The sequence below is a fragment of the Oryza glaberrima genome, chromosome 7 (assembly GCF_000147395.1).
Source record: "Oryza glaberrima chromosome 7, OglaRS2, whole genome shotgun sequence".
NCBI lineage: Eukaryota > Viridiplantae > Streptophyta > Magnoliopsida > Poales > Poaceae > Oryza > Oryza glaberrima.
This window is the reverse complement of record NC_068332.1, coordinates 24,703,769-24,715,251: the sequence shown is the minus strand read 5'-3', so window position 1 is coordinate 24,715,251 and position 11,483 is coordinate 24,703,769. Positions and strand designations below refer to the sequence as shown.

General features: G+C 40.4%; 1 protein-coding gene across 2 annotated transcripts; it reads right to left on the bottom strand.

Moving 5' to 3' along the window:
* Positions 1-137: 137 nt before the first annotated feature.
* Positions 138-9,742, bottom strand: LOC127779143 (rho GTPase-activating protein 7-like). 2 transcript variants are annotated; one of them, XM_052305848.1, is made up of 22 exons: positions 9,099-9,742; positions 8,064-8,100; positions 7,905-7,981; positions 6,843-6,913; positions 6,595-6,673; positions 6,315-6,459; positions 6,103-6,222; positions 5,928-6,005; positions 5,714-5,769; positions 5,528-5,597; positions 4,915-5,002; positions 4,381-4,624; positions 4,023-4,238; positions 3,336-3,659; positions 3,074-3,123; positions 2,582-2,642; positions 2,419-2,502; positions 2,096-2,209; positions 1,837-2,003; positions 1,508-1,577; positions 678-860; positions 138-566 (listed from the first exon to the last, which is right to left on the bottom strand). In XM_052305848.1, the coding sequence occupies exons 1-22, from the start codon at positions 9,189-9,191 to the stop codon at positions 378-380; spliced, it is 2,616 nt and encodes an 871-aa protein (XP_052161808.1). In that variant the 5' UTR covers positions 9,192-9,742; the 3' UTR covers positions 138-377. The 2 variants fall into 2 exon arrangements, with proteins under 2 accessions (XP_052161808.1, XP_052161809.1); XM_052305849.1 differs by having other exon boundaries at positions 678-857; positions 9,099-9,741.
* Between the last annotated feature and the right edge of the window lie 1,741 nt (positions 9,743-11,483).

Below are 11,483 nucleotides of genomic sequence, written 5' to 3'. Positions count from 1 at the left end.
ATCTCGTACTACAAATTTGAACCCTAGAAATCTTTATATTTTAGACCGGAGAGTATATTATGCAACAGTGCATATGAAGATCTCTGTTCTCTGATCCCCAACCAATTTTAAAAACACAATATATATTGCAAAGACACTAGAAACAAGTGGCAATGATTATGATCCCCCCAACTCGTGTTACATACAATAGATTACAAAAAGCATATTACAAAATCACACCCAAAAGAGGCTGTCGCATGCAACAACAAAAACAAATGGAAGACGAACAGGAAAGGGATATACATTCATTCTCACTAGCAGCTTCTACGAAAGAAAACGAGAGGATTCTTTACCAAGAATATACAAACAGAATGTCGCCAAAAAAAAGAAGTCTCCTCCTACCTTGGACTGTTCCAAGGTGACGAAGACTTGTATGGGAAACCATGATTAGCTGATCCATTTCCTAAATCCAGGCTGTGGAGTTGCTCCATTAATTGTGACCTTCGTTCTTTGAAGAAATCTAGCCTGGTCGTCAATTCGACCAGAGTGGACGATGCCACGGGAGCTTGCCTCCCGTACTCGACGCCCTGTGACAGTGATACAAGAGAATTGAATGCTCGTCTTGAATGAGAAGCGGTGTGGTCTTTATTTCGACACTACCGCACCCTTCAGTTCAGAAGCAGTGGTTTTTCCTTTACCTCGGTTGCCTTTGGGATGTTCACGGACATGGAATTGCCATCCGCTGGCATGCTCGTTGATGCCTCCCTCGAATCGCTCGACGAGGCGTCCATGGAGTGCTTGCGGGAGAAGGGCCTTGAAGAACCATGAGGTAGCACGTGCTGCTTGATGCTTCTCCAATGCGATGCACCTGCGGGGCCCTGCTGTCACACAGAACGTTGTTGTGCCATCAGTGGACGAAATGGGATTTTTTACATTACAAGTAGACAATTACTCATCGGTGCCTTTGCTTTTCTATAAACCTGCAGGCCCATAAGACACTGAGAACTAGAGGTGCAACGAGAGAAGGCTAGTGGGCGAACGTCCCCCTTAAGTGGTTGTTTGACCCACTTGACCTGGATGGCTTTGGGGGTATAAATTGGTGGTTGGGCCAAACAATTGTGATGCATGGATATTAAATTTTGGCAGAATCTACTAGGAGTTTGTATCATTCGAGCTAGACCTAAAAAAAAGGCTGGGATGTTATATTCCATTATCTAAAAAAAATCATTCGAGCTATACCTAGCAATGGAAACATTGGATGAGCACAGTCAACCATATGGAAAGGTTGGAAATATAGCATAAAAAATAATTTATGCTGTTTCGCTCATCTATTTTGCTGCAAAGCTCCTGGTGCACCAACTATCAGACGGGTGAATTGTCAGTAGGGGCACTTTACACCTTAAGCACACCATTATGATAGCGCAATGAGAAAATGAGCTAACATCAGCTAATTGGTTGGTTCTGTATTTTCCAACTTCTGTTGTCTTAAATTTAAGCGTAGAAGATTAAGGGAAAATCTTTAGCTAACCTCATTCCTTTGCTTCTTCTCCTGATTACAGAAAGCGAGGTTCATATCAAAACCTGATTGAACAAAGTTCCTGTTGGCAACAAAATATTCGCATAGTTAATGTATTGCAATTTCAAAGGACAACGAGAGAATATATAACACATTGAACTGTTAAACATATATGGTTTGAGCAGATATAGTAAGTCAGCAGTTGACAGCAGAAACATCATGTTTTTGTTACTAAAATGTGTAGCAGCCAATACTTGATATTTTTGGATGTTCTGGAGTCTGGACCACAGTTCAAACAAAATTGAAATGAATGTTAAACTATGAAAAATATGGTTTCTTACTGTGGGAGATGGTTTGGAAGATGTTGATAACGATCATTTGCATCTGCCAAAGAGCCATACTGATGTTGACGCTGCTGGTTGAGTTGGAGATGGAGCTCCGCAACCTTCTGCTTTAACCTTGCAACATCAGCCTCCGCAAGAGCGATCTCCTCAAGCTCTGCCTTCGTCTTTAAGGGAAGCACAAAGAAGAAATTAGATTCCATCAATAAGCCCACAGAGTATATGATTATCAGTGTCAAGTTGCATAACATTTGAGTACCTTTGAATCCATAGAACGTGAACTAGAAATCTGTGCAGAAGACATGCTTAATCCAACCTCCAATGCAGCTCTAAGATCTCTTTCAGCTTGTAGCTGCTCTTGCAACCTTGAAACCTAGAGGTACAAGCAGTTGCCATCAAACAAAGTAAGAGACTGTCTTAAAGTCCACGTGTTTGTATTTAAAAGCCTGACGGTGAATTGTTCAATAAAACATACAACATAAAAGTTGATTGAAATTGTTACTACAGATGGTGAAATTTTCAGCATATTTTGGAAGCATGAAATGAAATAACTAATTAATAGGGTAAAAGAATATAGCATACATCCTGCTCCAGAGCCAAACGGCGCTCATGTAGTGCTTGTTTTCTTCTTTCCAAACTTGCTTGTAAGATTGCATTTCCTCTAGCCTGAGAAGCATTTCCAATTAGTTTTTAGTATTACTGTAAATCAAAAGTCTTGAGTATACATGTACTATTCCCTTTGTACCTCTTTCGCGATTCTGATCTGGAGGTCATTCTTTGTGATCTCCAGTCTTTGGATAGCAAGCCTGAAAGAAATTTAACAGTTAAGAGTAATTAACATTAAATCAATCCATCACACTGCTATTTTGATACAATTATTCAATGAGAAGTTTAAGGCTACAAAACAATAATGCTCAGTCCTATCATTACCAGTCAATGGTACCACTAGCCAAAAGGCTAGCACAGAAACAACTTCTCAATAGGTCTAAACAATGGTTATCATAGAAAGCTGTTGTTTCTCAAAAGGTCTAAACAATGGTTATCATAGAAAGCTGTTGCTACATATTTTACCTGAATGGATGTATCTCCAACTTAACTAGTAACAGAAAAATGATCCAGCAGGCAGAACACCAGAAGCAAATTTATTGATGGAACAACTTCAAGAATAACTAACTCTTCAACTCTAGCCTTTTACATGAAACAATCATTTAAACACGAAAATGGAATGGGGACTTACTCTTCTTCACCTGATGAATCAGCCAATTCTGACTGTTGACTTTTTCTTCCCTGCATAAACCGAATGTGTAAATCACTTGAAACAACTTTATACACTGATAGTGTCCTAAGGAGTGCATATCTCTTAATGTTTTCCCAGAGGAAACCATAATGTTCTTTAAAGAATATCACAGAACCATAAGTCAGTGGTCACAATTCTACTTCCCTTCAAGTAACATGAACTTTCTGACGAGATACAGTAAAGGACAAAAGTTCTCACTTACATTGTTCCGTCCCCAAAAGTTGGAGCGCTTCACATGCATCTGAGTTCCATTGGATTTGATGGACTGCCTGTCTACAGAATATTCAGGTCCAGGACCAGGTAAGGAAATTCCAGCATCCAAAGAAGAAAGAATATCTCCCATCGACAACGGGGAATCCTGACTGGACACCATATTTGGTGGATCTTTTTCATTCGGTGATCTCTGGACATTCACTGAAACATTTTCAGCTAAATGACTATGCTGGGCATCATTTACATCCACCTTTGTTTCCAAAGCCTTATCTTCTGTAGAAGGTTCACCGTCTGAATCATCATCATCAGCTACCTGTCGTTCATGTTGCAATGAGAACAAAAGCATATGCCACATCATGATTTTTGACAGATGAACTTGCTAATCAAATAAAAATTAAAAGCCAAGTTGGTTTCTGATTAAGCTACTCAGAATGCTTCATATCATGAACCACCAAAAATATGTAAGGATAGGCGCGATAAGATTATGCTACTATATAGTGAAAAGAACTACTGCATGTGCAAAGGGAAGAAAAAAGAACTTCTCATCAGTGGAATTGGAATCTTAAACCTTTTTCCGTGTATATATGATTGACTTGAAAATATTCAAACTGTATATATGCTTGTATTAGATCAAACTTACTACCGATTAAAAATTTTAAGACTGCAAACACCAAACCTTGTAGTCATAGAGGTCACCAGCAGTACATGCACTGGTTTCACTTAATTTTCCACTCAATATGCGCTCAGAGTCATCTAATTCTTGATCTGCATCATTCTCTGCATCATGAAATCCACTGTCCTTGATATCCACAGTTTCATCATCTGTTGACTCTTCACTTCCACTATCTTCAATTTGAGAATCAGGTGATAGGGAACACCTCAGGTGCTCATCCTGTAAAATTGATAAACACGAATAATTAAAAATTAGTAACTTCCACAATAAATAGAAAAACAATCAATCAAGGATTAGATTAATATTGCCAGAAAAGAATCATCAGGGCAACATTCTCTGGGATGGTATCGAGTAAACTTACATAAAAAATACCCTCATATTCCTCCAAGAGAGTAGTGACAATGCCTTGAGCACTGTTGGCAGCATTTGCTGCAGCAATGAGCTGGGCAGAACTGTCACCATTCATGTCCAAGTCATCTTCCATCTCACACTCACCAGCCAGAAGTGGCCGCAACAAGAGAGGAGCCATACAGGCAGCAACTGCTGATGCAGTCATTCGATTCTCAGCAGTATGAGAAGCAACAGTGTGCATCATTCTCAAAATTCTGCCAAAAAATGGTTTTACAAGCTTGTTGAGAATTCGGCCAGTTGTTGATAAACTATCTAAATGATAACATAACATCACTAGCAATTTTTACACTACTAGTACAGAGCTGAATGTGTTTTGTTACTCCTATATCAAACGCATAATTTTAATCAATACAAGAACATTGACAAAAACCCTGATCTCAGAAGGTATCAGGCTTTAGTGATAACGAAATATTCAGGCTGATATGCCAGCAGGCAAAGCCAACTCGGCAGATAAGATATCCACATAAAATAGAAGTACACTGACCTCTGTAGCAGCCGCCTATTAGGCTCAGGAAATGTCTCAGATATTGCCGCACGCATAGAATTTATCCGAGATTCCTTGCTCTCCAGACCTGGAAAGGTATGAAGGAAATGAAAAGAATGTCAAGGAACGAAATATGGAAGCAAATAACTGAAAATAAACAAATTACAAAAACCTAAGCTGAAGTAACTATGGTAACACTAACTGTTTTAGTTTCTGTAAATATTTTTTTTCAAAAAAATAGCATTGCATGTTACAGTCATTATCTACCAGTTGAACTGTAGTATGTATAAGTGTATAACTTTAATCAACTTCCATAAAAGGTTATAGTCTGATTTTGAATCTGTATAGGTTTACTCCTTAAAATAATCTAGTACTTGGTAACAGACACTAGAAGGGGTATGAGTGTATACCTACAGGTAAGCAAAGCAGTCAAAGCTTAGAACTTACATCGGCTGTATCTATGGTTAGTTTTAGTAACTAAAAAATATTGCAACTTCTTCTAATATAAGGTAGTTTAGTGAATTTGCTTGTATTTTATTGAATTCATTTTAAAGTTTATCAAGGATCGTGAAGGACGATATTTAAGCTAACATGAACAAAGCAGAGCACTTACGAAAAGCTTCCAATAAGGCTGTGCAGCAGGAAGCAGGTACTGGAGAAGAAGGTAGTTCACGTAGAACATGCTGAAGAAATGTTTTTGACTTTACATAAATACACTTTGCAAGCAGGAAATGAAATATTAAAACTCTTGCAACATATAGGAATTTTTGGAGCATCAAGGTAACAGGAATCAAGGCACCTTTACACAGTCACCAATAACATGAGCATCCTCATCCTGTGCAAACTCCGTCCTTCCTACAATGAAACAGAACAAAGTGCAATAATTGAGTTATTGGACGATGGTAAACAGTCACCAATAACTTTAACGGTGCACCAAAATTATCAAACCATAAATGCCACCAATTAAATCACAATTCTACATATGAAGTTACAAGCATGGTAACTACATGTACCTTGCTCATATTCTTGCATTCTTTTGTCAACCTCTTCCACATCTGCAGCCTGGCGCAAAATTCCCTCCACCTTTATTCCTGAAAGAAATATTCACATTTCCAAACAATTTTTTGGATGGGTTCAGGCATTTTCGAACTTCATTGATAACTGATAACGAACAATGATTATCCGTACCATGTCTCTCAAGAAAACGCAAAGCTTTTTCTAGGAAAGAAGGGCTGCCATCAATATCTTCCAGTGCAAGAAGAATCGGCCTACCAACAACCAATGATTTGATAGGCCTCTTCTCTCGCCCTGCAGAGAAAGGATGGTATGTATGAAAAAAGGAGATAGATAGGGAATTCTTCACAAATAGAACTAAGTCAGACTAGAGAAGAGGAACCAACAGTTTGGAACAGCTCCTTCATATGGATCTGTTGTGTCATTACGAAATATCCCATTATGTCCCATCACAAGAGCTGCATTTGGGGCCTGTGCAAGAGCTTCTTCCAATGCTGTTTTCCACTCAAATAAATCTTCCGATGTCTCTGCCTGTATTGGGAATAGCAGGCACTTCTAGTGAACTTTGAAGGGCATTTAAAAGACTTAAAAAACACAACACTTATAATTCAACATTTTGTATTTTCTAAGGGGTCAAGCTGTTAAAATTAAAGGGAAATTGTATACCTTCAAGGTAAAAGCACGGCCGTCACGACCATCTGGAAAAAGGACAGTTAACAATTTCTTGTCTTCCCTGACCACTACACTGTGAATGAGATAAATTGTTAGTTTAACATTATTATGCAGTTAAACCAAAAAGGAAGCAGTGCCCTAAATCATTTGTCTAAGAAGTATGCAGCAAATTTGATAAAAATCTAATAAAGTAAACTTTGAATAAAACTGCAAATAAATAAATAATAATGAAAGATACAAACCTCCCAGAATTGTTCAAGTCAATTCCCCCCAAAGTAACATTCACTTCACCACCTCTCTGGGGCAAGGTATTCTACAATGGCATGAAAGGTACTTGTCAAGAAGTAAGAAACAAATTCTATTGGTGTAGCTCATAAGCTGGACAATAAATGAAACGAAATATATGGCAATGACTGTAGTCACCAGGAATCTGGGCCAAGGGATGGGGTTGCAGATTACTAGAAATGTGAGTTGATGGGGAGGTGGTGTTTTTCAAATGCACTGAGTGATCCCATTGGCTCTAGTTGGAGAAAAAAGATAAAGGAGAATAAAAAAGGTGGGCTGAGTGGGCTACACAAGGCATCCCAGCGCCCAAACGATCACATTTCGCATCTCTATCAGTCCAACATCCCCAACAGAATTTTCCTTCCTCCCTCTAATATGGCTATGAGCAACTGCTGCTGCTTTGGCATACAGCAGCATTTGGTGTGAAGGTTAGATTTCCTTCTCCCCTCCCCTCCTCCCTCTTCCCTTCAGTTCTAGACCAAATAATAATCAGCAACCTGTGGCCCGGAATGCCAATTCTGATGACCATGCAATGACTAAAATAGTGGATACACTAAACACCTACCTGGACTCTCGTGTAACATGGACAAGAACATGAATAAGCAGCTACCAAGGATCAAGCACTGCCAGTTGGATATTTGAAGTAAAGGAACACATGGAACCACCAGAACAAGGAAGCTACAAAATATAATGATGCTACTCATATATTTGGTGGACTGAAAAGAGCAAATTAGTCATTCTGCCATTCAGTGCCGAACTCTAAAAATACTGTACTCATGTTTCATTGTGATCTACACATGCATTGTCATGGAATCAACATAAAACAAATGTATATCACACTACTACATATTGGCCATGATCAAGAGAGATGATGAAAGTGTTATGTAGATACTAGATAGGTGTGAACCGTCATATCAACAAGCCGAACCAAAATACCATTTTTGGACTGATGGGTCTACATAACTTGAGATTTTCAATATAGCAATTACTTAGGTTGTGGACCAGAATAAAATACTTACAGGGTCGCTCTTGAAGAAAACAAGTGATGTTCGAGTGAGGATGAACCAACGCTTTTTCCATGATTTCCATCCAATTCCTTAAAAATCATAGCTGAAAATTAATGGTGATGCTCTGATATGCACAGGTGGAAATAACTGATGCATACCCAAATAGTTTACCTTTGGATGATATGAAGAGAGGGCCACTCTTAAACACCTAGTTAGAGAGAATTACAATGTCAGAAATACTGTGATTATAATGGTAAATATGTAATAGCAAAAAAATGCAACATCAGGTCCCAATCGAAAGTTCTGTTTTAATGAGAACATTCAGAAGTCTTGTACTCAGGCGGGCAGACATGCAATTCGGGACCTATGTATCAGAGATCCAGCAAGAGTGAACAAATCAAACCACGCCTCTCCAAATAACCACTGAATATACAGACTGTTCATCTATGAACGTAAAAGGACAGATGAATTCAACGGGGGGAAAACTCCAGCAAATTCCTCACTTTCCTCCTTTGGATTCCCACTCTCCCTGCACCTCATATCTGAAGCCCATCATTCACAGGGCACCACAACGATCCAACACCAGTCAGCCTGCAAAGCATCTCACACATCCAATGTGCAGTTTCAGCGTGCAGATGACACTGTAGAATCCCTCCATCCTTACGCCATGACAAATTGATACACTCTCAAACATTTCGATTCGCATTCATGTAGTGAACAACTCTAATCCAAGCCAAGTTTCATCCACCATGCAATCCGCTGGTCACTCTTGAGACTAAAACATCTGGATAACACCTCCAAGCAACTAAGACCACCAAATCCAATCCAAACCCAAATAAAACAGGAACATTAGCAACTACTGCAGCCTCACTCCTTGCTTAGTACGGTGATTTTCTCAAACGGAAACCATTCATCACACCACCAACTCCACCGAACCAAACTGCATTGGCTTATCTGACTCATCCGCGCCATCTGGCCTTGCAGCTCAACCAAAAATTCCACCACCACCAAAACAGTGGAACACCCATCCATCCACACGCCAAAGCAAAGCACCACTCCGGCGAGAAACTCGGCAACAGCATCAGATACCAAACCGGAACGAAAATCCAGCAGACAGACACAGCCACAGCACACCACCGAAGAGAGGCACCAAGCGCAAGCGAGGAATCGGAGAGCAGAAGGCGAAGGGACCACCCCAAAACTCACCGCGTTGCCGCTCGCCGACGCCGCCCCGCCGCGCTGCTGCTGCTGTTGCTGCCGCTCCGCCGCACCCGCCACCGGCGCCGTCGCCGCAGCCATCCCCCCAACTCCACCACCACCACCTCAGATCGTCGTCCTTCGCATCAACACAGCTATCAATCACCTCATCACCACCACCACCGCCCGCATTGGATCCAGCCCCGAGCAGCCGCCGCCGCCACCGATCTGGCGTGCGGTGGAAGGGCCGCGACGCGAGCGATGTGGATGGGGGACTCGCGTTCGCGTCGCGTCCGGTGGTTAGGATTTGTGCCTTGGGTTTTTGGAGGAGGATGCAGTCATGGAGGTGGAGGTGGTGGTGGTGGTGGTGGGCGTGGGCGTGGGCGCGTGGGGGCGGACGTGGTCGTGTCTCTCCTCCAACTCGTCGCCCAGCGAAAGCGACAGCGAGATTACTCCCTCGCCCGCAAGCCGCAGCTCACACCCACTGCATCTTCTTCCTCCTCCTCCTCTCTCTCTTGCTGTAATAGTAGTGGCAATTACGCGCTACAGCTGCGAATGGCTCGGAGTCGGGGAGCTTGGAGCCATATGAATCGAGGACTCCTTGGGATGGAGCTTGCAACGAAAGCTTCTCGGATTCTTCTCAGGCGCAACGACGCTACAGCGCTGAGCTGTCCGTCCCTCCCTGGCTCACTCCCGGCTGAGGCTCTGGGCTTAATTAACCTTTTTTGTCTCTGGATTTGCCTTAAATCTCGTCCCCTTGTTTGTTTTGGAAATGTTAACCTGTCCAGATTTTGTCATCGTGCGATGGAAAACGAAAACGACATTTCCATGTTTCAAAAAAAAAATAGTTACATGCTCACGCGTTACGACGGGATCGAACGAACGTGGTTTAATTTGATATGGAAAATACGACCAACTTGTCGATCCGTTTTGTAGATAAACCCTTATCTAGGAGGAGGATTCGTAATTATAGCACTGTAAATATTAAACTTTACTATAATGATACTGGACTCACATTTTATAGACATAGATGGGTCCATTTGTTATTCACTCGGAGTGTAAAACAGTGAAACCCCCATATTTACACTCCTAATATTACAATTTTCTCTCTTTGTTAGTGTAGGTGGGATAGACGAGGGAAGGAGAAGAGGACGATTTTTTTTAATCTTTTTTACTTACTTACATAAGTAGAAATAGGGAAAATATAATATATCCATCCTAAAATATACTATTAACTTTTAGTTATATATATTAACCTATCAAATACATAACTTTGTTATATAAAGTTATATTTTGTAACGGAGGGTTTACCTAGGGTTAAAACAACTCAGTTGCAAAACTACACGCATTAGTATGTGTGAATTTAAAAGGGGATTTGGGTCTTGTACAGTTCACAACTTTTTTTTTCAAACTTTTAACTTTTTTATCACATCAAAACTTTTATACACATATAAACTTTTAATTTTTTCTTCAAACTTTTAATTTTAGTTAAACTTCTAATTTTGGCGTGAAACTAAACACAGCCTTGGTGGTTTTACGCTAGTATTTGTCAACTTTGCTGTGGAGAGAAAAAAAAAACTAACAAAGTCTGTTCATGGTGTGACAGTGGGGTTAGCCAACTTGGGAATAAGTTAGGCGAAATCGCACTGCAACCGCACATGAGACAGACCAATATGGGTCATTAAATTTGGTAGCTAAACACAGCAGCATGAAGTGTAAAGTGTAGCAAATACGTTTCCCAAGACTTGTTTGCTCTATAGTATGGTATTGCGTGTTGCTAGGCGAGAGGTTCAGGCAGAGAGAGTAGGTATGACTCCATGAGGAAGATTAGGTGCGTGATTACAGTAAAAAAAATCTTAAAAACTTTGGGACCAATTAGATGAAAAGGATTGCTGTTACTGTTTTCTTAGTGGCGTTGGCAAGCTGGCTACCTGTTCTTGTTTGCAATTTTAATTTGCTTTTCTCTCTCTCATTGTTTTTGTTTGTTTTTCTCATCATGTACCTGCTACAGTGTCGGGTTGGAGGAGGGGTCCTTTCAGGTTTGGCCCAAAATTTGCTTGTGCTGGACCACTGTTTGGAGGAGAGCTTTAGTTTTTGGCTGGTGTACAACTAATTGGGGGGTTAATTTTGTTTGGGGATTTCTACTATCAGACAGGCTGGTGAAGAATCTGCTATGAATATTCTTTCCTGTTCTGAATTTTTAAGCATATCAGGATAAAATCTGTATCTGAAACTTTAGGCGTGTATCGTAGAAAACAATTCAATTTCTCCTGAAATTTGAAGTTAAAATATGCTTGTAAAGGCCAAAGAGCCAAAGAGATACATACAAAGTAGAGAATCTTTGTTTGATGAAAGGTAACTTGTAAACTTGTCAATTTATACATGATTGCAAAT

Excerpts from the sequence above, each read along its gene's own strand:
- LOC127779143 (XM_052305848.1), bottom strand. The coding sequence starts at position 9,191 with ATGGCTGCGGCGACGGCGCCGGTGGCGGGTGCGGCGGAGCGGCAGCAA. Across the intron at positions 4,625-4,914 it reads AATAGGCGGCTGCTACAGAG|AATTTTGAGAATGATGCACA; the intron begins GTCAGTGTACTT and ends ATTTTTTGGCAG. Across the intron at positions 2,503-2,581 it reads AGATCAGAATCGCGAAAGAG|GCTAGAGGAAATGCAATCTT; the intron begins GTACAAAGGGAA and ends AATGCTTCTCAG.